The sequence below is a fragment of the Vombatus ursinus genome, unplaced genomic scaffold (genome assembly GCF_900497805.2).
Source record: "Vombatus ursinus unplaced genomic scaffold, bare-nosed wombat genome assembly UNPS02014798.1, whole genome shotgun sequence".
Lineage (NCBI taxonomy): Eukaryota > Metazoa > Chordata > Mammalia > Diprotodontia > Vombatidae > Vombatus > Vombatus ursinus.
This window is the reverse complement of record NW_020954576.1, coordinates 41,313,108-41,339,754: the sequence shown is the minus strand read 5'-3', so window position 1 is coordinate 41,339,754 and position 26,647 is coordinate 41,313,108. Positions and strand designations below refer to the sequence as shown.

The 26,647-nt window shown below is 42.0% G+C and overlaps 1 protein-coding gene across 1 annotated transcript; it reads right to left on the bottom strand.

Moving 5' to 3' along the window:
- Positions 1-263: 263 nt before the first annotated feature.
- RD3 (retinal degeneration 3, GUCY2D regulator) lies at positions 264-21,008 on the bottom strand. The gene is made up of 3 exons (XM_027870757.1): positions 20,898-21,008; positions 4,549-4,857; positions 264-832 (listed from the first exon to the last, which is right to left on the bottom strand). The coding sequence occupies exons 2-3, from the start codon at positions 4,842-4,844 to the stop codon at positions 535-537; spliced, it is 594 nt and encodes a 197-aa protein (XP_027726558.1). The 5' UTR covers positions 4,845-4,857; positions 20,898-21,008; the 3' UTR covers positions 264-534.
- Between the last annotated feature and the right edge of the window lie 5,639 nt (positions 21,009-26,647).

The following is a 26,647-nucleotide window of genomic DNA, read 5'->3' as shown; positions in this document are numbered from 1 at the left end:
GAAGTCCCAGACACTTTTACCTGGTCCTGGCTTCCTGGGGTTATGGCAGACAATCCTAACCCTGGCTGCAATGTCTTTTTTAAAAATTATCATTATTATTGGGCAATTAGGGTTAAGTGACTTGCCCAGGGTCACATAACTAGTAAGTGTCAAGTGTTTGGTCTGAGGCTGGATTTGAACTCAGGTCCTCCTGACTTCAGGGCCAATATGCTATCCACTGAGCCACCTAGCTGCCCCTCTGCAATGTCTGTTAAAGAATCATACATTGTGGGCTCTTTCAGCCTTGTCTACTTCCTAGATTCTGACTGCTGACAGAGTGACAGGCTTAGGAACTGGGTAAATAAGGCCCCTATTGAATAATGACCCTTCCCATTTGTGTATTCATTTGTTCCTTATTCCTGTGGGTGGTTCAGAGCCTCAGAAAAGGGGCAAGGGAGCATGTAAAAAAGAGGAATTGTGAGAAAAAAAGCTGGCACTTGTGGTTGAAACCTGGCTAACAAAGTCATTCCTAGGAATCCAGCTCCTTTTTCTCAGTTACTGGTCTTTGTGCATCTGGAATTCAGGCATACTCCAGACCCTAGGGGTGGGATGGACATCCCGCTCCACGTCCTCTGAGATGGTCCTGATGTCACTGGTGAAAGGGAAGATGCGGGAACGGGTCCTAAAGGTGGTCAGGGAGAGGGTGCCCCGGGACCGAGTGTTCCATTGCTTGGTCAGCTTCCTGACGGCTTCCTCTTCCTTCATCTTCTCCAGCACCTCCTGCAGGACTGAGCGGAAGAGCTGGGATACCTCATGGACTTCTGGCTCATACTCAGCAATGAGCTGCCGAAACCTAGAGGGAGAAGAGCAAGAGACAGGGTAGGACACATTTTCATAGCATATGTTGAATCCCTTGCTACTTCCTTCCTGTTCCTCCAGGAAGGCCATTCTTTGACCACTCCATTGAGGACATACTCCAATTCCTAGTGCAGGAATCAGCATAGTGAAAGGATGTCATATAAAGGAGAGTTTAGACTTCTTGGTCTAAGCTAGCAGAACTAGAAACAACGGATGGAAACTGCAGAAGCAGATTTTAGTTTGATGTAAGGAAACACTTGTTAATTATTAATGAAATGTAGTGTCTTGAGAGGTAATGGATTCCCCCTTACTGGAGGACTCCAACTGATGGTTGGATGGCTACTTGCTATTTAAAGGACCACTAGGAGTTGGGGAGATGGGGGTCAAGGGAACAGGAGCACTGATTCTGGGGTCAGAGGATCTAGTTCATACCTCACCTCTGCCATTTACTACCTGCGGGGTCTTGGGAAAGTCACTTAATTTTCCCCAGGCCTCTGTTTTTTCATTTGTAAAATGAGGAAGTTGCAGAGGCAAGGGAAGGAAGGGAGTGAGAGAAAATAAATGGTTATTAATTAAAGATTTTTTTTTTAGGCAATTGGGGTTAAGTGACTTACCCACTTGAACTCAGGTCCTCCTGACTTCAGGGCCAGTGCTCTATCTACTGCACCATCTAGCTGCCCCTGGCCCTGGAGTCTTGAAAGAAGGACAACAAAATGACAGGACACATTTACCAATAAAATATCAACAGGGCATAAGAAGAAAGCTGAATTTGGAATCAGAGGTCTTGAGTCCAATTTCTGTCTCTCTCACATACCATCTTCGAGACCTTGAGAAAGTCACTTAATTTCTCTGCACATGTGTTTTCTCATCTTTAAAACAAGGGCATTGGTCGCTGTTCTTTTAAATTATTGGGTTGAGGTGGGTGGGAAGGAGAGAAAATAAATGCTTGTTAATTCAAAAATAAAATGAAATTTAAAAAACAGATGGAGTTGGGCTAGATGATCTCTGGGGTCCCTTCTAGCTCAAAATCTATGATGCTACTATATGAGATTATGAACTCACATTTGTATAGCTAACTCTATGAAGTGTTCACAGTCATCCTGTGAGGTATGCAGGGTAAGGAAGATAGCCCCATCGAAGTCCATCTCTAATGTCTTACCCTGACCTGGAGATGATTCTGCATCTTTAAAGACTATGCCCATGGATCATAAGCATCAGCACAGACTGATTAAATTAGAAAGTTCCAGGGATTGGCTATAGGTCCTGAGGACTCAAGCCAAGTTCATAAAAGCTCATTGCCAGGCTGGACAAAGAAGGAGGGAGAGGAGGATTTCTCAACTACAGCAGTTCTTAGAGACCATGTCATCAAGGCATAAAGGGGGTTATAATCTACACTGGTAGGAGAACCCATGCCACCAGAATCACAGAATCCTTGCAGAACATACTGAAGTGTACAGGACACATACATGAAGAAAGGGTATATGTTCTATTTCTTGGTATAAGTTAAAAAAAAAAACCAACTAAACATGCTATTGAAAAATTAGGAAGAAAAATGGAAGATTTTAGGACCAGCCCAATGCCTAGGAATGCAAGATGTAGGAAGAAGAGGATTAGATATGGAGTTGGTAGCGCCCTGACACTAACTAGCTGTATAACCCTTAGTCTCATAACCTTTTTGAGTTTTAATTTCTTCATCAGTAGAATGGTGACACTTAGTAGCACAACCTGCCTCATAAAGTTATTTTGCAAACCATATATTTGAAAACCATGAAGTGCTATATAAAATTGAGTTACTGATTTTATTTTAAGAAGAATTTGTTTCAGTGCCATAGTCTTCTTAATTACCTTGCAAATCTTAAAGTACTATGTAAGAAACAATTGGTTTTGTTTTTTATCACTCCTTGGATGGTAGATGGTAGACCCAGGCTGGTGATGGAGAGAAGGGTGGATCTCTATCTCTCTTTACTTGGCCATCTCAATCCAATCAGCACTAGCCCTCTGCAAAATTGAGAAGTGAGTCAAATTGTCTTCAGGTCTTTTCCTTCTCTTTTTCTATGATTTCCCCTCCTCTAAAAAGCACCTAAAGTTCTCTTGCTCTATCTCCCCATCCATAACACACACACACACACACACACACACACACACACACACACAAAGTTCCTTGAGGGCAGGGACTGTTTTTGTATTTCTTTGTATCTCTAGCATTTAGCCCAGTGCCTAACACTACTTAATAGATGCTTCTTGACTTGACTTGATGTCCTGTAGAAGTAAATCCTATTGCTGATCTCTTGTTCTCTTCCTTCTATCAAAACTCACCTCTCCTTCAAATTAACCTTTTCAGGATAGTTCATCCAAAGGGATGATAATAGCTCAAATTTCACTAGCACACATCTCACAACAATCCTATAAAATAGATTGTGAAAATATTGTCCCCATTTTATTTAGGATGAACTGAAGTTTTAAGAAGTTAATGCCTTGTCCACAATCGCATGACTGGTGGGAGATGAAGCCAGAACTCAAACATGGGTCCGCTTCCTATTGCACAATCCCCTACTCTCCCCAACCCACCTCCCCTTTTAGGATTAAAGTGCGAGCGGATGATAGTTGGTACCCCTGAGGAGTTAAATTTTGTTTTAATAGGGACCATCTGGAAACATAATACATTAATCCAAAGCAATGCCTGAAATAGTTGGGGTTTTATAAGAACTTTCAAATGACTGTGCCAGGTCAAAACTATGATGCACTTAGCCCAGAAGTTTGTCTTGGATAGAGGCACTAAAGGACAGTTTAATTTTCGAGAGGAGAAGGGAATCTTTCTTAACATTAATCTGAAAGTTTAGTTATGTTAACATGGTGGGAGGGGGATGAGGAGGATGATCAGAATACAGGCGTTATGGCTTGGCAATGGTTAGAAGGAAAGACCTCAAAATAATGTCTGGGCCAATAGAAAAGTGGCAGATATGTTTCAGTATGCAGATCAAAAGCCATGAGAATGCACACTATGGATAAGTTGGCCCTTGGTCTATGACCTTGGATTTGGCTTATACCGCCTGTATTCTGGCCATCTTCCTCATCCCGCTCCCACCACACTCTGGACTTTGCCCTTGGGACCTTAAGCTCTGATAGGTGAGCCTCATCTTGTCCATGACCATTTTCGAACAGATCATTTCCAAACCATACCAGTATGCACGTATTCCTCCCTGCCTTCACTTCCCACCTCCAGTGAAGGTCCTAAGCATTTCTAGGTGGACTTGCCAGCCGGTTATGTAGACTAGTGTTAATCTTCCTGAACTCATTCTTCCCCTCGCTATGCTTCCTCCAGACCATTTACAGTCATGTTAAATGGAACCCTGCTGTTCACACTTGGCCGGCCTGCTAGTGCTCTGTTACTACTACGCTGCTTCCTCCTTCTCAGTCACTATGAGGGAGTTTTTTTAGTGGGGCCGGGAGAAGGCTATCTGCATTCCTCAAATTATAATGCATGAACTCTGCAATACAGTAGAAAGATCTCTGAATTTGGAGTCAGAGGGCTGGGTTCAAATTCCCTTGGAGCCACTTATGGGTTCCTGGGCACTTAAACTCCCTCTATCTGCATAGTGAGAGAGCTGTCCCGGATGTCCTCCAAGGTCCCTTCTAACTCAAAAGCTTTGCTTCTGTGAACTGGAGCTGCCTGCTTTTCTTATTCGCACTCGGTCCTGACAACATCCTTACCTGAGGATCATGGGTCCGCAGTAAGAAGGGTGGATTTTGGCGCAGGCGTCCTCCAGCTGAAGCCTCTCCCCGGGGCTGAGGTCATAGGCATTCCTGGGTGGACTTGCCAGCCAGCTATAGTCAACACCGGTGCGGATCTTCCGATATTCATTCTCCCTTTCTCGATGCTGCTTCTCCGTTTCCTTTATCTGCCAAGCTAGTTCCATCATCAGAGTCTCTAGCACCAGCTCTGCTGGACTTCTGGGAGTCAGCTTGTGAGGGGTCTCACTCCACCGGAACCACGGAACCAGGGACATGACTTCTGTGTGGCTAGATGTATAGCAACAAGGGCAAGGAATAGAAGGGCATGCAAGTCAGAAGGTGGTCTAGTAATGAGATTCTCAGCCAGCACTGCACTCATTTGTGGGGGTACATAGTTGGTTAGACCAATGCTGCCCTAATTTTTTTGATTACATACTTCCGTAAGTTAAATCATTTAAGTATGCAAAAATAGGGCAGATCGATGGTGCTGGACTGGAAGTCAGGGAGACCCGAGCTCAAATGTGACTTCAGACATTTATTAGTTGTGTGATCTTAGAAAAGTCATTTAACCTCATCTGCCTCAGTGTCCTCATCAGTAAAACAGGGATGATAGTAATAACATCTACCTTTCAGGAATGTTCTGAGAATAAAATGAGATACATGTAAAGTGCTTTACAAATCTTAAAGTACCATACAAATACAAGTTAGTATTGTTACATATGATAATATGTGTATATTTATTTATGTAACCCCAGTCTCAATGCCCATTAATGTGTACGTTCTTCTCATTGGTGGAGATCAATGTCCTGCCCCTGTAGGAAAGGCAGGTTGGAGTTTGTGAGAGTATGAGGGCTTCATTCTCTGGAGACCTTTAAGCATCTAGTCTTTTCAGGTACTTCTGGTTCCCACCTTCGAAAGAAAAGATGGAGGAAGGAGGCCAATCCCACGTTAGACTGCTGGAGGAAGACTAGACTATGGACGACAGGAAGATGTGAGAGGAGCTGGCAGTCTCCATCAAGTCTCGTCCCCAGTTTGCCACAGTAGAGACTTAGGGGAATGTGCCATGGGTTCAGGTGTCGTCACTATGCAGATGGCTTTCAGTATATTACAGTAGAAAGATCATTGGCTTCATAATTAGAGTTCAAATTTGCCTCTGACACTTAATACCCATGTGACCTTTGGCAAATCACTTGATCTCCCTTGGCTTCAGTTTCCTTATCTGTAAAATAAGATTGAACTTGATCATTTTCCAGAGGTCCCTTTCAGCTCTAAATCTATGAGCCTTCGAATGTATAGTCCTCATCTCTCTTCTGAGCTCTAGTCCTGCATCTCCATCCTCCATCTGCCATTTGCACATATCCAATTGGATATCCTCTAGTTAGCCCATCCAGCCCCACAAAAAGAGCACCAGTAAGTAGTTCATTGAGGTGTCATGATGGTAGGCAGAAAAGATATGATTTCCCAAAGGATATACTCTCTTTCAAAAACAAGGTGTGTGCCAGAGGCCACAGAAAGATCCCTATTTCCTAGCAAAGAAAAACATTCTTGCCTGTTTTCCCCAGGTCCCTCAGCATTCTAATTACTTTGCTGCCGAGCGCCGCCCCCCTCCCCCCACCTCCCCCCACCCCCGCCCCTGCCCCAGACTGTTCCAGGCATGTGCAAGGGGAAACCAGCCACTAGGCACCGAGAAGACTTGCTCTGTTACCTTTTTTCTCCTACCTGGTACTAATTGCAGCTGTTGTTTTCAGTGGAGACTTCATGGGAAGGCTAATTGCTAACAGAAGGCCCTGGGTCTTTATTCTTAGGAAGGTCATCAGAGATAAGAGCAGACAGGCAAGGTATGGAAAGAAAGGGAGTTTGATGGCCCTGAAATCAAGGGATGGGCTACCCTTGTAAGTAATAAAGAGGGGTATTTTATTCTTCCTTATTTAGGATAACATTCTCATGGATTTTCTTGAGAACATAACCTGAGGACAGAGCATTGGGCTAAAAGCTGAGGGGGTCAGGGACTCTAGCTTTTGGATATTACTTGTCAACTAAAATGAGAGAGAATATGGAGAGTGCTGGATTTGGAGTCAGAGAACCTGGGACTTACTTCTTACCAGCAAGCTGTTTGACCTTGGGACTAACGTAGCAGCTGGGTACCATAATGCTGGACTTGGAGACAGGAAGCCCAAGTTAGAATCCTGCCTTGGACGTTGACTAGTTGTTTGATCCTAGACAAGTTACTTAACTTCTCAGACTCAGTTTCCTCATCTGTAAATTGGGGATAATAGTAACACGTATCTCATAGGGTTGTTGTGAGGATCAAATCAGATAATGTGTGTAAAACATTTTGCAAATTCATACAAATGGTAGATATGATTATGATTATAAAACCACTCTAGGCCTTAGTTTATTCTTCTATAAAATAAAGAAGTTAGATTAAAATTAAGGTCCCTTCTAGCTCTAAATGCTATGATCAAGTAGAAGATGGATGACCACTTGTCAAAGATGTTATAAGGAGAATTCTTATTTAGGTATGGGTCGGAATAGATGGTCTACCAACTCCTAGATTATTCTGTGACTTTCTCCTTTGCTCCTGGATAGCTCCTTGTTCAAGAAAACTTCCTTGATTAATTAATCCTCACAGCTCTGGTAAATATTCCTGCCATCCATTACCTTTAGCTCTTGCAGGAATAGTTTGTACCATGGTGATTTGCCTTTGCCCACCTTCCCTATCTCCCTCAGGGAACCAAACAAGATATTTCTGGCTGTCAGTGCCACCTGACCTCAGGAAATTCAATTTCATCTTTCTGCTCTACCAACAAGAAAGTAATGGGATTAGAAGGAAGCCAGAGGGTGCTCTGATAATGAATGAAGTAGAAGGGAATTAGGTCTTGCCAAAGATATATATACATAAATGTATGTGTGTGTGTGTATATATATGTATATATGTGTGTATGTATATGGGTATGTATGTGTGTATATATGTGTGTATGTGTGTATATATGTGTGTGTATATATGTGTGTATGTGTATATATGTGTGTGTATGTGTGTATATATGTATGTATGTGTGCATATGTGTGTGTATATGTATGTGTGTATATATGTATGTATGTGTATATATATATATGTACATATATATGCAACAATAATGATATCAACAAATCATCCTTGCCTTAGGGAACATCCAGACCCATGGCTGTTTTCTGGTAAATTTGCATTGATCCCTGAATGATGGATCAGGTTGCTAAAGCAGCCAAGATGACCCCACTGTGTCCAATTATTTTGGATATGAGAATTTCAGCTGTCTTAATGACCATGTGGTAAGTTGCCTGAATCGTGGGAAAATAGTTGATTCAGTCTCATATCTAGACAGAACTTCAGTTAGAAAACTGAGCCAATATGCCTTATTTAAGGTGTTACCTGCTTAGGAAAAAGAAACTAAGGCTTCTGTACAAGGCGGTTATTCGGTGCTTAGTATTGACTGGTGACCTGCCTAACCAACATTGGGATTAGTTTGGGAACAATTGTTTTTGTTTTTAAAAATACCTTTTATTGGCAGAATTCAGGATCATGGGACAATTGTAACATACTATGGTGTAGGAAAGGGGAAGCTGTATGTAGGTACTGCCTTTGAGGAAGAATATATGCAGGAAATTCTATAGGGAAAAGGAGGTGATGATGTTATTGCTAGTGATTTGGTCAGGGGTGGGGAACCTGCTATTGAGGCAGAATACAGAGCAGAAGGGATTGTAGACAGGAGAGATTAAAAAGTGGTCATTGCCTCAGTGGACTAAGGTTGGTGTAACAGTACGGGAATCCCATGAGTATTGGTGGTTCTCTGGGACTTTGGTGGGTTCAGTCTGAAAGCCAAGGGGGGATGTCTCATGTCTATGTTCCTTAGGAGAGTGGGCTCTTACATAATAAAAACAATAGCTCACATTTACATAGTGCTTTTTCATTTACAACATCCCTGGTAGGTAGGCAGTGGTAGCATTATTATCCCCATTTTACAGATGTGGAAAATGGAGCTCAAAGATGTGAAGACACTTGCCTATGGTCACAAAGGTGGTGTTAGAACTGGAAACTGAATTTTCTAACTCCAACCTCGGTAACATCCTTTGACTCCTAATTCTCTCACATCCAATATTTAATCAATTGCCAAGTCTTATTATTTCTACCTTCATCAAATCTCTAATTTGTGACATGTTCCCCCTTCTCACCTCTGACTCTGTCACCACGCTGGTGTAGGCCCTCATCACCTTATGCCCGAACTATTGAACCAGTCTGTTGACTGGGCTCTCTCCCCACGCCAGCCCGTGTTCCACTCGGCTGCCAAACTGATCTTTCTCAAATTCTACTCTGACCATGTCATCCCTCTTGCCTCCAGGATCAAATCCAGTGACTGTCTTGCCTCCAAGGTCAAATATAAAATATTCTTTTTGGTTTATAAATCCTTCCATAACCTGGCCCCTTCCTACCTTTCCAGTCTTCTTATACCTTCTACTCCTCTTGTATTTTGCCCATGACACTCCATCTCCCTGACCCATATGTTTTTCCTGGCTGTTCTTGATGCTTGGAACTCTTTACCTCCACATCTCTTCCTCCTGGTTTCTCTGGCTTCCCAAATTTCTCTTCTTGTCTGGGTTCCCTTCTGGATTTCCTCCTATTCTTTCCTGTGTATTTTACCCAAGAGTTTAGTTTTAATGTAACGCATAGGTCAATATGTGGCTCCTGGGGAGTCATGTCCTGATAATCAGTATCCTCCCCATTGGAAGCCAGACTTACTCATCTTTTGATAGGGAAGGAGCTAAGTTGTAAGAGTAAAAGCATGACCTCTATGCCTCCTACCTTTCTCATACACACTCAGGTATTACAAATGACAAAATCAATTAGATTCAAGGAATGTTAGACATCTGCTAAGGGAAAGAGGGATTGAAAACTGCCTTGGTGGAAAGAGTATCCACATTAGTGAAATTTTGGGCCTGTTAAGTACTGATTAATAATAACAATTATTACCACTCACATTTATGTAGCACTTCAAGTTTTACAAAAGACACAAAACAAAATATTGTGGTAGTCTCTAAAAACAATTAACAATGAACCCAATACTAGGTCGTATCATATTGAGCTTCAAATTACCAGTGGGATGTTGGGCAATGAACAATGAAACTGGAGAATGTGAAAGATTGAACACATAGTAGGTACTTAATAAGAGCTCATTAATTGATAGAAGTTGTGAGAAGAAAGCTATAGATGTTTATAATCTAGAGCAGAGGTTCTTAATTTGGGATCTGGGAACTTCTTTTATAAATATAAATATTTCAATACAATTTATTTCCTTTGGAAGACTATGCATTTTATTTTATGCATTTAAAACATCATTCTGAAAAGTTCATAGACTTCACTGGATTTCCAAAGGAGTCTATGATACACAAAAAAAGGTCAAGAACCTCTTTTCTAGAGAGATAATTACCAGTGACCACAACAATGTAAATGGAAAGAACAACAATAAAACAACCAAAATGGAAGCCATGAAATTATAAGGATCAAATTTGTCCTGAACAAAGAGACAGGAGAAGACAGCACTATTTCTTGTTTATAGACGTGGAAGATTATGGATGTGAAAGACTACAAACAATGTCAGACTTTTTTCCTGATTTAGTTTTGCTCAAAACGTTTTTCCCCCTTTTGTAATTCTTTTTATGAAGGTGAACTGGTCTATAGGGGCCATTCCTTGGCATATTCATGGATATTCTGTGCCTTCTTCCCATCAACCACAGTGGAACTTTAGGGCCATTTTATGGCTAATCCCTGAAGAGCTGGTACTGACTGAAAAGAGTATCTCTTAATTGGCTATAGAGACTGGCACTGGAAATACAATATCACCTGAAGATACAGAAATTTGCTTTGTTCTTCCTATTCATGATCATTTCCATGGAAAGGATGTGCTGGCTTCATATATGGCTAATAAACTGTCCAGGCCCTTGAGTATATATAGAGCACCCACAGAGAACATAGCCACAGAAGAATGGACTAAATCATTAAGCTCCAGGAGAAAGCCTTTTTTGGTACATATTAGAGCAACAGCAACGTCTTTGCTTCCATCACCCTGGATGATACACTTTTGGGCTGGTGGGGTTTATAAACATGTTTATTTTCAGGCTATGTGGTAACAGAGCTTCCCAGATGGCAGATAGAGGTGACCTACGAATTACAGAGATGAGTTCTTCAGAAGAATTAGCAGTGAGGCGTAGAACCAAATAGGGAAGCACATTAGATGGAGGCTTTAACCTTTTAACCACTATTTAGAGAGCTTTCAGCCACCACCACTGAAGAGGCAGGTGTTCTCCAAAGATCTGAATCTATAGCCTTTCCTGTACATTTCTCTTAAGATGGCCCTCTCTCATCACACCCTCCATAGCATACTCAGTGTGGAATCAGTTGTTTAGTGTGCAAAAATGCCTTTATTGAAATATATCAACATAATTTCCACTGAAGTCCCCACCTACTTTGCACAAGGATGATCCTGGATCCTCAAAGGCTATACCAGTGTATTAAAAGATCAATCAGGTCTTACCAAGGTGGAAAAACTTCCAGTAAAAGCCTGGTGATAGACTTTGTTTCTTTTCCTAAGACCAACCCTAGTTAAGTCTGGAGAAGCTTATCAACAGATTGAATACAAGATGATAAAATTTTTGACTACAACAACTTTCAAAGGCCATACACTAAATTATTAAAGGATTGTAATTAGCATTGGTAGAGGGAATAACCATTGAGACGAACCACAGATTTTTGATGTTTTGGAGGTTTGAGATATCTTGGTCCCCAAATCACATGTAGGTAGGAATTAGAATTCCTTAGACTTCATCTAATGTCCAATGCCTTAATTTTACAAGTAAAAAAATTGAGACTCAGAGAGGTTAAGTGATTTGTCCAGAATTTGAACCCAAAATGCCACCTAGTCATAGACAACTCTCTAAACTAACCTTTCCTCTCAGAACATATAGCTCCAAACAAACATCCAAATGAGACTTTCATGACCTCCCTCACTCAATCTCTATTCTTTTGCTTCTCAGCTTCCTTATGACTCCTGAACTTGATTTTTTTTTTTTTAGGCAATTGGGGTTAAGTGACTTGCCCAGTGTCACACACCTAGCAAGTGTCAAGTGTTTGATCTGAGGCCGGATTTGAACTCAGGTCCTCCTGACTTCAGGGCCAATGCTCTATCCACTGCGCCACTTAGCTGTCCCCTGAACTTGATTTCTTAAAAAACAAAGAATCAACCTCTCTGTCTTTCCCCTTCACACAGTGTCATATATTTCAAGGCAGAAGCGTACTTGGAGCCTTACCTGGTCCAGCCTCCTTATTTCACAAACTAGACAACGGCAACTTGAAAACATGAAGTGAGTTGCCCAGTCATATAGGGAGTAAAGAGCAGAGCTGGAATTCAAAACTAGGGCCTCTGACTCCAAATTCAGTGCTCTTCCTATCACACCACATATCTCTGTTCTTCCTTGCCTGTTCTTCCCACCTCTCATCCTCTCTAAAAAGTACCATCTGCATCACCACCAGACCTGAATGTTAGCAACAAACCACATGGGGCTGGCACGGAAGGCATGACTTCTTAAGATACTTCAGGCAGTGAATCTAGAAGACAATTACATTTTGATTACTTTAATACAAGGCAGACAAGAGTCACTCTTAGTCTATATAATATTTGGGGGGAGTTAAGGGTTTGTTTGTTTTTTCACCTACTAAGACATTAGGTTATGAAATGATGGAAATCCATTGACCTGGGAAGGATAAGGTTGTAGGCAGACAGATTAATTAAAGGATTCAAGCTTCTGGAAGGTTATTATTATAAAAACACTTCAGTATCTATAATGAGGATAATGAGAGGAAAGGGGCTTTAGCTCCCGCAGAGAGCCATTTTTGGTGCATATTAAATGAACAAGTGTATACATACACACACAGAGCAGCAGCACATGAAAGAATAAGGTTGGATAAGCTGTTAGAATGAATGAACTGTGAGAGTGAATTTTAGACATTGGGGAAGATAGTGGAATCTGTTTTCCCAAAGTTCTTAAACTTTGCTTTGAAAAAACAACTTGCCTGTAAACTGAAATCTCAGTTCCCTCACAAAGCTCTCATTTGCTCTTTTATCTTTATTTTTGATCTGTATTGAATGAGTGTGGCCTTGTTGATAGTTGACCTTCCTTGTAGTGCTGGAAGGCCAGACAGAATTCAATTCACCCTAGCTGGGTGATCAAAGTCAAGCTATTTATCCTCTCAGGACTCCCCCCCCAGGCAATTATCTAACACTAAATTGCTTACAACAAAGAGCTTTTGTTTGGGGTTGATGAGTTAGGGTAGGAAGAGGTGGTGGGAGGAGTAGGAGGCTAGAGATATTGAAATTAAAAAAAAAAAAAGGAAGAAATGATGGTCAATGAAAGATTAAAAACAAGCAAAAGAGGCAAGAGGGGGAATTAGAGAGGGACCAATAAACCTAATACATGTTCGTACTAGCAAATTAAATTTAATGCATATCAAAAGAAACAAGCTTGGGGCAGCTAGGTGGCGCACTGGACGGAGCACCAGCCCTGAAGTCAGGAGGACCTAAGTTCAAATGCCGCCTCAGATCAAACACTTGACACACACTAGCTGTGTGACCCTCTACAAGTCACTTAACCCCAATTGCCTTAAAAAAAAAAAAAAAAAAAAGGAACAAGCTATATTAGTGGATTCGAAGTTTCATGTGCCATCTCCACTTAGTGGTCTTTTCTGTGTATGGAAATATTAATGTTTGCTGATGATTTTCTAGTTTATACTTAAAATTATTAAATGTAAAACAAGATTGATAAAGGGAGTCTCTATACCTATATATAGATGTAATCACAGGTCCAAATTAAAAAAAAAAATAAGCAGGTAGCAGCCATTCCTTGTCCTTTTTTTTTTTTTCCCTTCCAAATGTGGTAAAACTCAGATGGGTAAGGAAAACTATTAGGCCATTGACATCTCGGTGTAAATTAGTGTAATAATGGCAAACCACTCCAGTACACGTATTTCTGTGACTGTGTGTGGTAGTTAGGTCCTTCAGAACCACTATGAACAAGAAGAGATCAACCTCTTGCAAGCAGGTAGTAGTGGGCTACTCAAAAAAGGGGGGATGTTATAGAAAAGATAGGTTGGGGACAACAAAGACTAACCAAGTTCCTACTTGGACTGGGCTTGTCCTATAATGACCCTAGTCTCTAACAGGGTTGAGCTCGTCCCTGGAGGTAGATGCTAAGTGCCCATCTCCCATGGCACACCTGGTCTACTAAAGACAGCCATCTTTTCAATCAAATTAGAAGAAGCTGGTGGAGTTGGCTTTCCTTGGCAAAGTTACACAAGAAACATGGTTTGTTACAACCACTTCTAAGATCATTGTCAATCATAAATTTACAATTGGAAGGGACCAGACAACATATATATACATAAACCACTTCCATTTAACAAAGGAAGACACAGACCCTGAGAGGCAAGTGTTTTGCCCAACATCATAGAGGTGGTAAGTGGCAATTCTGGGATTTGAACCTGTTGCAGTTTTATGGTATGTTGTGGGCTCATCTCAAAGAATTCAGAGTCAGACCACCTCTAATCCAAGTACAGACATTTATTGAGGCTTGATGCCCCTCAGAAGGGGGATAGGCTCCAAAAGGAACCAGCAACTGCAGTGAAATCAAGATGGATTTTTATAAAGATGCAATTACATAACAGAAATTATGAATATTAAAAAGGCAGGACAGATTTGTTAAGGGCTTAGGTAATAAGGAGGGGTCCCTTCTATGATTTGATGGTTAAACATCCTGGTCATGCTGCTTTCTGATTGGCTAAGTTATTGTGGTCCTGACTGGTCAAGATGGATAGTTAGGTATTGTGGTCCTGTCTTGGGCTCAGTGGATGATGTGATTGTGATTGAGTACAAGGACACACCTGTTCAAATATGTGAGTTGGATCTGGGGGCAGTGGCTTGCTGGGGCAGTGGCTGTACTGAGTCTTAGGGACAGCTTTAATAGGATTCCATCAAACCGGTTTCTTCTGCCTCCAGATCTAGTGCTTTGATCATTGCACCTTTGCTCCTGAGCATAGTGTGACTGACTCCCTGAAAGGTTGAGCTTTTACCTGGGGTGGGGTTAAGGCAGGCTCCAGATGTTTTGTAATCATCCCTGTCCCTCTTCAGACCTCTCCCTCCAGGGTCTGAGGACCTTGGTAGAGGCAGGGTTCCTGTTGTGGCTATTTTTGTCTCTAATTCTTGGTTTGCCCTGAGAGGCTCAGGGCTGGTCTGATTATGTTCTTAAGGGGAAGAGAGGGAAGATGGGGTGAGGGGAGGGAAAGACAGCTGGCAGGCAGGGAAGACTCCAGAGAAGTGAGAGACTTACTTTACCTTTACAAACAAGTGTTCCAGTTCCTGGAACTATTGTCATTGGATTTTCCAGAGCTTTGAAGTAAGTGGAGGTTGAAAACAATAATAAAAATGATTTATATCAGTGGATAGATTGCCCAGCCTGGAGTCAGGAAGACTCACCTTTGTGAATTCAAATCGACACCTTCTAGTTGTGTGACCCTAGGCAAGTCACTTAACCTTGTTTGCCTCAGTTTCCTCATCTGTAAAATGAGCTGGAGAAGGAAATGGTAAACCACTCCAGTATCTTTGCCAAGAAAATCACAAACGGGGTCACAAAGAGTACAATTGAAATAACTGAACAACAACAGCAACAATAAAGCATTTTGGAGTTTACAAACTTGAAAATGTGTGTGTGAACATACATGTATTTCTGTGACTGTGTGTGTGGGTAAGGTTGTATTGGGTTTATGTCTGAGACTGTCTATCTGTGATTGTTTGTTGAATGTGGGAAGGAATCGGAGAGAAAACCTGATGGAGTGATACAGCCTAATAAATACCAATTCTCCTGCACATCGCAGTGAGAATTACCTCCTTGAAGCCATAATTACTGCTTGTCTTTTCCCTGCTCAGAACCCCACAAAGGCTCTTAACTACCTCAATATTACAGAATCACGTAATTCAACAATCGATCAATCAACCAGCCTTACCAGTACCTAACCAAGAGCCCCCTCTACCAAAATCCCAATGAGTGGCAATCTAGCTTCTGCATGAAGATCTCCTGGTAGGGGGAGACTAGCACCCCCCCCCCGAGGCATCACATTCCACTTCTGGCAGTTTTTATCCCTTATTGACCCTAACAGTTGTTGTTGATGCTTCATTCTCAAAGAGGACCAATGACATTAGGAAGATGATGCCATGACTTGCAAGTGAATTGGGTTTAAGTGAAGCAGGGCCATGCAAAGTCACCAGCCTCACTCTCTCCTCTGGATCCACCTAGGTCCAATGGCAGAATATAAATCAGAACAAATGGAGATATCCCCCTACACACACACACACACTGAATCTAAACTCCTCATCCTGAATTTTCTAAGTACCCTGTCAATTGGCTCCTACTCACCATATTTCAGGACTCATCTTCCAACACTCTCTGGTTCAGACAACCACACAAACTGCTCACTATTCCCTGCACATAGCGCCATATTATCCAATTTGTACAGTAGACTACAAAGGCTTAAATAAATGGTCCATGAACAAAATGTTTGACTGTTTAAAAACCGCTACATAATTAAAAAATAACACAGGTCTCTTCTTGTCCAGGTATCTTTTAAGAAAAGATCAATAAGTAGTTTTAAGTACCTACTATGTACCAGGCACTATGGTAGGCACCAATAATATAAAACAAAAATTGAAACAATTCCTTTCCTAAAGAAGCTTAGATTCTATAGGGGCAGAGGACATGTTCTCGTACAAGTAGATTATACAGTCAAGTCAACAAGCATTGATTAAACACATTAAGTGACAGACGCTGTTCTAAAAGAGTGGGGATAAAAAGAAAGGTCAAACGACAGTTCTGTCCCAGGGAAGCACTAGTACCAGGGGGAATCAAGAAGGCCTTGTGTATGAAGTATCATTTGAGTTGAATTTTGAATGAAACAAAGGTGTCAAACACATGGCCTGTGACTTGAATGTGGCCCACAACACTGAACCAGATTAAAATGGAAATGGGAAATAGTTAACAAAATAAATAATAATACAATAAAATACAGATAATGTTAATGTGATTTTCTAAGCCAACACGCAGCCTGAAGGGATCCTTTCCTAGGTTTTAGGGACCCCCATTTCTACTTGAATTGCCCTGCTCTAAGAGGAAGAGAGGACTGGTATTCCAGAGATGAGAGACAGTCTCACGCAAAAGGTGCAGAGGGACATGAAAAACCTCGTGTGAAGAATGATGAAGCTGGCTTGTCTGGACCATGGTGTATGTGTGAAAGGGAGTGACACATAATAAAAGGCAGGTTACGGGAAGGTCATAAAGGACCCTAAAGCAGAGGAGTTTGTGTTTGCCCTAGAGGTGATGAGAAGTGACTGAAATCTATTTAGTGAGAATCAGATCCTTGATTTAGGAACATCACATTAGCAACTATGTGAAGTATTACTGGAGGAGGAAAAGACTGTGGCCAGAGAGACAAACTAGGTGCCTATTGCACTGGTCCAGGTAAGAGGAGATGATAGTCTGAAATGGGGCGGTGATTGTGAATGTGGAGAGAAGGGGGGAAATGTGAGCAATGATGTGGAAGAAGAAATGAAAGACTTGGCAATTGGTTGGATTTGGAGGTGAGAAGAGGGTAATTTAGGAGCTGGAGATGATTCTGAAGTTGGAAATCTGGGTGACTGAAAGGGTGGTGCTGCCTTCAACAGAAATGGGGAAGTTCCCAAGATATAGTACGAGTACAAAGAAGCAGTTATATCAACTAAGTTTTTCCCTTTATAAAGTGAAAAACGTTAGCACCAAAGGTGAGCCACACTACTCTTCTGTACCTGTGTTATACTGCCTATCCTTGACTGCTATTTTTTGGGAGGAGGGAGCATTTATTAAGCACCTACTATGTGACAGGTGTCATGCGAAGGGTTTTTACAGATATCTCATTTGATCCTCACAACAATCCTGTGAGGTAGATGCTGTTATCATCCTCATTTTACAACTGAGGAAACAGGCAGACAGAGGCTAAATAGTTTGTGGAGAGTCACACAATGAGTAAGTGTTTGAAGCTGGATTTGAACTCAGGGCTTCCTGACTCCAGGTCCATAGTCCTATCTACTGTGCTGCCTGGTTGCCTGGGGCGGGGGATATAATTTCCTGCTGGGTCAATGAGTCCGTCCTCTGCCCTTTGCTCATCCTCATGCTCCTTAGGTTTCCTCATCCACCTTTAAAAGTCATGGACGCCCTGGGAATCCATGTTTGAGGAGGAATTTCATTTGGTTCCTTGGCAGTTTTCCTAGCAAATGGATAATTATGTTGGAATAGTGGGGGGGGGGAACCTACTGAGATTGTTTTTTCTATTATCCATGAAAGGATAGCGCCTTCCCTCATAGGCCTTCCTCCAATTCCATTCATGATATCAAGGATTTAGGGTTAGGAGAGTCCTCTGAGGTCATCTACTCCAACCTCCCCATTTTACAGACAAAACAACTAAGGCACAAAGTCATATACTTCCCAAGAGGCATAGTCAGGATTCAAGCCAAGGTCCTCTCATTCCAGACCCAGATATCTTTCTCTGTATCACACCTTCCTCCTCCCTCTCCTCTCTCTTTCTATTCCCTGCTCCCTTCTGTCTTCCCTTCCATCCCCGTTTGCTCCCTTCCATACTTCATTTTCCATTGCCTGTACCCTCTCTCCCACACTGTACCTTCTATTCTGCTTATTTTTAAATATCTCCGAGGAGAACGATGGCTCCTTCACTTCATGAAACCCAAGAGACAATGCTACCAGCTGTGGCTCATTAGATAGGTTAGAAAAATCAGATATGTGCCTCAAGGGCAAGATGGAATTTTAGTGTTTTCATTTCTCTTTGGTTACAGGGTTATTAAAAGTCAGGGCAGGGAACAAGGGAAATCACAGTGATGACAATAATAGCAAAGTTTTATCCATGCATGAAGAGGGGCACTCCTGACACTTTCAAAAAGGCACACCCATCGACTTAAGTCAGTCTTAGGTACAGATCATGAACCACAGCCATGGCCCTGTTTCCTTGGGACCAAGAACTCACCTGTATTAGGTAGCAGCCTGGCCCAGAAGTATAGACCATGACTGTAAATAACCTTTTCTTTTTGCAAATATGGCTAGATCACATAAGAATTAATCCTTTCTTCTTCCCCTTTATTAACATTGATGTATAAGCAAGAAAGCTAGACTTTGACACTTACTCGATACCTACTATATCGAGGCAATTGGAAGCCAGGTCTAATCTAGAGAAGAATCTTGGATTTAGATTCAGGTTCAAATTTCAACTCTGACATCAATTCTGTGATTATAAGAAATTTACTTCCTTCCTTTCTCAGTGCCTCAGTTTTCTTTTCTGTAAAATGAAGAGAATAATACTTGGTTGTCATGACGACAGTGCTTGGTGACCTTAAAAGAAATTATTATTACCATTATTATTTTTTATCTCCTCCATTAGATGAGAATTCCATAATGGAATTCCCAATGGCTCTTTCTACTTCTACATAGCCCCTTTTGCCTAGGACAGAGTTCTGCATTCAGTATAAAGTGTGGGACTGATTCATAGACCTGAACTTCATGAACAAGTTTTTGCTGATTTTTTTTTTAATGTAAGGAGGTAGGCTGAGAAGACACCTTTCCAATAGTCACTAAAAAGGGCCTGATCTACCTGGCCTGTTCCTGTTGTCACCGAAGCTCATAGACACCTTTCCATGAAGGAAAATGACCACTCATCGAAGGGGTTTTGGGGTGGGAGATGTCTTTTACCTTACTATAAGAAAGAAAAGAGTTTTAGAAAAATTGATCACTAAGCCAGGAGACGTGTGATTCATTGCAAGTAGTCTTCATCTACCTGTAGCAAGAGTGTATCCAGGTAGCTGGAGTGGCTGCCACAGAGTAGAATCTTGAAGAGGATAGGCTTTTTGATGAAGGGGGCCTTTTTTTTGTCTTTATATTCTCAACTAGAAGCAAAGCGCCTTGCACATAGTAGGCATTTGAAAAATGCTTACTGGTTTGGATTAGAGGGGATGCCACACTGGGAACCTTCTGAAATATAAACAAGCTCTCTCCATGACCCAGAGTTAAAGGCCAGACTTTCTGACCACTGACTCTACATTTGGATCCCAAAATACCACCACGGCCTCAATTCCTTTCAAAGCGCCTCTGACTTCAATGCAAATATAAAGTAGCCATGCTGTGGCTTTACGGTTCCAGGCAAGTGGACAAGAACATGCAGAGCTGAAATCAATGGAAAATCCAAATATCCCAATTTATATCTCTTTGCTTCATCCTTCATCCACAAACTTTGACCTGAGCTGCTCACAACAACTGATGTGAGTTTCTTTTCACAGTATTGTGGATTTAAAGCTGGAAGGGACCTCAGGAGGCTATCAAGTTTACAAATAAGGAAACTGAGGCTGAGTGACTTCCCCAGGGTCCCATGGCTAGTAAATGTCTGAGGCGGGATCTAAACTGAGGTCTCTCTGACTCCAAGTCTAGCACTCTATCCACCATGACTCTTAGCCACCTCTTCTCCTTTCTCTGTGTTTAGCCCATCTCTGGGAGAGCCAAGAAAGAGGACAATTGGGGATATTGGATAACCGCCAGTCTGGCTTTGCTGGCCCTGAATGACAAAAATCTGACTCAACACAAATTCAGTGACACATGTTTCAGGGTTCCTAGTCAAGTACTTGAATTAAATCAGTAGAGCTGTGGCAAATGTTTTAACAACTGGCTCTTTTTTAAAAAAAAAAGTCTACCAGACACATTTTTAAGTTTAATCTGCATTATTAATATTTTCAACAAAACAATGAATCAAGCCCTTGATGTGTAGCATTTGCCAATTTCTGAAGTGTAAATGCTCACACTGAAAATTTAACAATCTGCTCTAGAGAGGCTATTCAAACTGGTTCCAGCACATCTCTGAAATTAATCAAAGTGAACATTTTCTCTAAAGTTTACCTGGACCACATTCCCAGCCTGCATTTAGAGAAGTTTTGACAGGTCTCCTCAACTAAATTGCTTTGTCCCAACTCCCATCAAACACACCACCCAGGAGGCACCAGTGTCCAGCGGAGAGGAAGGTGACTGAGAAATTAGTGCCTGGTGCCTGAAGCCTGCCCCAGAACTGGACCAAATGAGGTGCTGACTTCTGTCCCCCCTCTATACTTATTCTGCTCTGGTTGCCAAAGTGTTACTCTGGGCACAGATGTCTAAGTGGGCAGACTTCTTACCTGAATTTCTGAAGTTGGTTGCAATAGCTGGCACTTTCTGGGCAGAGAAGGTGTACCACTTTCTGTTTCCAGTTGTGGAGAGGGGATTGTCTGTCTCCTTTCAAGGAAAGGCGAGAAGGTGTTGTGAAGCCATGAGATGATAGGGAAGGATGAATAAGCGTATGGGGATGGGAGATGGGAGAGAGGGAGGCGGGGAAGGAGTGTGGCTTGCTAAATTAATCTTTTAACTAAGCTTCTTCCTTTCCTCTCTGCTCCTGCTGGCTGCTGCTTTCTCTCCCTTTCTGTCTCCCTCCCTCCTCCTGAAGGAGAAAAACAGTAAGATAGGTAAGAGAGATTCCCAGGGAGCAGGGCTGTGGCCGTGTTTCTTAGTCTGTCTGATTGTCTGGTTCCTGTTCTCCAGAAGAGTCCTGGGAGGTTTGACTCACAGTTTCTCCCTGATGAACTGCTGGCCACATCCCAGCTTGTGATGCTCAGTTACCATGGAGACTCACCTAAGCCTATTTAGCTTTGAGAAGTATAATCCAGGGGGATGGGGAGGAAGAGGCTAACTGAGGCAGGGGCCTGAGAAGACCTGAGACAGAGCAGAAAACAAGGAGGGCAGGGGAGGAGGACAATCTTAGAGCAGTCCCTTCCCTACTGGTGAGACATCTGTTGTCCCCTCAAGCAGTGTTGTTGCTGTTGTTCAATCAGTTGTTTCAGTTGTGTCTGATTCTTTGTGACCTCATTTAGGGTTTCCTTGGCAAAGACACAGGAGTGGTTTGCCATTTCCTCCTCTCCCGCTCATTTTACGTATGAGGAAACTGAGGCAAACAGAATCAAATGACTTGCCCAAGGTTACACAGTGAGTAAGTGTCTGAAGCTGGATATGAACTCAGGAACATTAGTCTTCCTGACTCCAGGTCAGGTACTCTATTCACTGTGCCACCTAGCTACAAAGAGTAGTTTGTAGGTAATAAGGAAAGGTCTACACATGAGGGTTCTTAAGTCTAGGTCTAGATTGCATTCTTTAATTCCTTCTGGCCTCGATCACCACTTACACCAGTCACCCTGAACTCTCACATCCAGTGAGGATGCACCATGAAGGTGCAGCCTACAGCAAGGTTCATACTGACAATACCTCCTTTAGAGTGCTAACCAAATCCATCATTTCCAAGCCCCAACTGTCCCTCCTTATTTAATGGTGACCAGAGTGGGCAGCTAGGTTGGGACAGTGGATAGAGTGCTGGGCCTGGAGTCAGAAAGACTCCTCTTCCTCAGTTCAAATCCAGCCTCAGACACTTACTAGCTATGTGACCCTGGGCAAATCTCTTAACCCTGTTTGCCTCAGTTTCCTCATATGTACAATGAGCTGGAGGAGGAAATGGCAAACCATTCCAGTATCTCTTCCAAGAAAACATCAAAAGGGGTCACAAAGGTTCAGACACAACTGAAATAACAAGAAAAAGGTTACATGTCTCCACTTGTTCCCTCTGAGAGAAGATAAAAATCAATCAGTCAACAAGCACTATCCAAACACTCCCAACAGTTCTACTAGCACAAGTAGAATCAGCAGTTGTGGATTTGAATCATTGCTCTGACGCCTTGGGTAAATCACCTCCCTGAGCCTCATCTGTAAAATGAGGGAATTGCACTAAAAGTTTTTTAGCTTTCTTCCAGCTGTAGATTGATGAAGCTATGATCCTGTGACCTCTCTGTGCCTCCATTTCTTCCTTTGTAAATTGAGGAGGCTGGACTAGATGATCGTTAAGGTCCTGTCCAGAATCTGTGCTCTTGTGAAAGGTATCCTAATCACTTGGTCACAAATTTAAAGCCTCACAAAATTCAGGGGTCTCTAGTCCATCCCCATCCTTTTGCAGTGAGAAAAGTGAGTCCTAGAGGAGAAATAGCTTCTTCACATAGATAGTGATTAAAAGAGTCAGGATTGGAACTCAGATCTAGCACTCTCTGCCGCACATGCTTCTTCCTCACCCTTGGGATAGGTGTGTGGTTGGAAGGTGTATTCACTTGTGTGACTGTGTAGATACTGTTCCCCAACGTAGCCCTGCCCCCTCCCCTACCTCCCACCTCTCCAAATCCAATTCATCTTACAGAGAAAGCACAAGTTCCCTCCTCCTTTACCAAAACCTTTTTGGATTCCTGCCTATGACAATCTCACCCTTATCTGACTTCCTAGGTTGCTTCTTGTCTAGAATAGTCAATTTTGCTAATCACAGAATTATTTTGTAATTGTAGAATTCCAGATCTTAGAGTTACAATGAGGCTCCTGGCATGACACAGTTTAGCACCCTGCTTCCAGACTAGTAAGATATTTTCCCCTCATTTGATACCGGGAGAAACTGAGGCCTAAAACTTGCCCCAAATCCCACAGTAATTGTGGGTACTAAAACCCAAGCCCCCTGCTTCCCAATGCCCTAGGCCTTCCACTATACCTTTGGTATCCAGGATACACAGTCATGTCTTATTTGCCTAACTAAATTGTAATCTCCTTGAAGGAAGGGGCTGAGTCTTTTACTTCTTCAGATCTACTACAAAACTGATTATAGAACTAGGAAAATAATAAATATTCAATAAATACTTGTAGAATTGAATTTTTCAAAAGGCCATGATTCCTAGCCTCAGGGAGTTTACAGTCAGTCTAAAGAAGGCAGGAGGGAGGGTAGAATGGGGACAGAACTGACTCATGTGAAATGAATTATGAATTTTTTTTTTGGAGGCAATCGGGGTTAAGTGACTTGCTCAGGGTCATACAACTAGCAAGTATCTGAGGCAGTATTTAAACCCTCCTGACTCCAAGGCTGGTGCTCTATCCACTCTGTCACCTAGCTGCCCTGAATTATGAACTCTTAAAAGACAATACATTGAGAGCAAAAAAATATTTCTCAGCCACATGAATCTTTAGAAGCTGAATAAGCAAAAAATAAAATAGCAATCAGCGCCGTGGTCTATGTGCTTTGGATGATGACATAATTTTGGCCAACAAGGAGAGGAGAAGAGGTTTGGCCCCACGAGTCCAAGTAAGAATGTTATATGCCAACTGAGACCCCTTTCTACAAAAAAAAAAAAAAAGTAAAAGCTACATTTCTCTAGCATCCTTCATCATGGGCCTGCTTGTTTTTGCTGTTCTTCAGTCACTCAGTTGCTTATAAACTTATTTTACAATAGACATTAGATAATATTGTAACAAACACTAAGTACTGGGTACTACTGATTCTAGACCATGGCTTAAAGGAAAAAAATTCTTTACAAAGGGTGGAGTATATATAACAACGGCTAGAAATTAATGAATCAGAGAACATGAATTAAATGCCTACTGTTTACCAGGCACTGTTTCTAAGTACTGGAGAAATAAAGACAAAGGTAAAAATAAAATCTAGTTAAGGGAGACAATATGCACATATATAGGTATGTAAGGATAAGGATAAAGACTGAACCTATGATTTCATTGGTAATAGGAGCTTCTAGGTGAGGAAACTCCCTCTATCAGTACAGAATTAGATGCCTTCTCTGCAAATTATAGTCTTAGAGAATTAACCTAGAGCTCTGAGAGTTTAAGTAACCTCCTTAGGATCATACAGCTAGTATGTATCAAAAGCAGAATTTGGATCCAGATGTTCTTGGTTTCTAGGCCAGCTTTCTATCCACTATGCTATTATACATCTCATATAAGTATATGAACATGTGCACATATCTAATCTATATCTATCTACATATACACTTACATACACATACATTATGTATAATGTAATTTGAAGGGAGAGGCTCTAGGAACTGGAGAGGAAGAGTCAGGAAAGGCCTCATGTAATGTTTGAGCTGAGCTTTAGAGGAAATTAGAGATTCTGAGAGACAGACCTGAGGAGGGAATGCATTCCAGCCACGGAGGAGAGCCAGTACAAAGACAAGGAGATGGAGATGGAATGTCATGTATGAAGAACAGTAAGAAGGTCAATGTGGGTGGACCCAAAGCATGTATGGAAGGGAATAATCTGTAACAAAACTGGAAAAGTAGGTTAGATCCAGGTGGTAGAAGGCTTTAACTGCCAAACAGAGTAGTTTATAGTTGATTTTGAAGGTAGAAGGGAGGGAGGCAGCCACTGCAGTCTATTGAGCAGGGAGTGATAGGGTTGTATTTGCCCTATAGGAAAATCAGTTTGTGTATAGGTGGTATCCCCTTGGAATCCCCTTGAGGGTAAAGATTGATTTCTTCTTGCTTTGTATCCTTGGCACCTAGGCCTGCACGTAGTAGACTCTTAAGAAATATTTGAATTGAATTGACCTCTGCAGTACATCTTGGCTCCTGGGGGTTGAAGAGGAGGCTTCCATTCTGGAGGGCAACTCCAAACCAGAGTGCCTTCCTCCAGACCTTCATGCATAGTCCTGACCCCAGAGCTCCCAGACAGTGTTGAAGGCTCTAGAAGGGCTCAGTCCCTCCTAGGGACCCAATCAGGAACACTGAACAGGACTCCTTCCCGATACATACACACACACACACACACACACACACACACACACACGCACACACGCACACACACGCACACACACACATCTTTATGGAGGCAGTAGTGCCAGGGATACTGATATGAGGCTATAGAGGGCCTACAGTTATGGCTCCAGGGACACTAAGAAAAACAATCAAATATTCTAACAAAGTTTGGGACCTTATTTGACCCCTAATTCTAGCCTTTAAAATGCTAGGTTTGGTACATAAGACTATGGGGACTCTGGTCAGGCTTCTGTTCTTCTACTATATGACTGTAAGATATTGAGCCTCTCAGTTCCTTCCTTTCCAACAGTGTAACTACCCAGTGATGGCCCTTCCTTCCTTGCCTCCATAGATACTGTGAGTATAAATAAGATCATGTTAATAAAGTGTTTTAAGCTACTAGAAAGAAAGTTTTCACTCCAAGGTAGAGTATGACTCTCTGTCTATGACTCTTTCTGAGAATATAATGGAAACAGGTATAAAAACAATTAAATTCCTGTATTGATTGATTGATTGACTCAATTGACCCCCATATTCCTAAAATGAACTGACTGATGCCAGGAGTCTAGGGGCAAGGCTCCAGAGAGCAATACAAATCTCAACCCTCTCATCTTTCCCGGTCCCCAATTTTTCTGTGGTCCCTTCAGAAGAGAAGGGAAAGAGTCACTCTTAGGATACTCCCTGCTTTTCTGCCTGACCTTCCCTGAACAGTTGTTCAGTGAGAGTTTAATGTCTGCATTGATAGCAGATTTATTTTTGATTCATTTGCCTGCAGGGGGCTTTGTGATTACCCTAACTAAGTGAAAATTTGTACTAGGAGAGGAAGTTGGGTTTTTCGCTCCCCAGTAGGCATCAATGAAAATCGCTGGTCTGTGGTTAAATATTCTACAATGAATCCATTGCAGAGACACAAATGGGGCCCAAACACCACTGCACAGATGGTGTTTGATGAATAAATTGGTGATGTGAAGTTAGAGAGTGAGAAGAAAGGAGAGTTGGAGAAGGGGGGGAGGTGGTAAGATTTAAAACACTATGATAGAGAGGAAGGGGCAGCAGAGGAAAGGAGATTTTGGGGGAGAGCAGCCTGTAGCCAGATGTCAGCATTGCAGAAAGGATAGGAACATCTTTATGGGCTGCCTTTCCCAAATCATTTGGGAGGAAGAGAGGATTTTAAGAAAAACAATTTTGACACAATGCAACATTCACTTGGCCCAAGGTTGCTAAGCCATAGCACTTGGAGACAAAAGACCTGGGTTCACTTCTGGTTCTG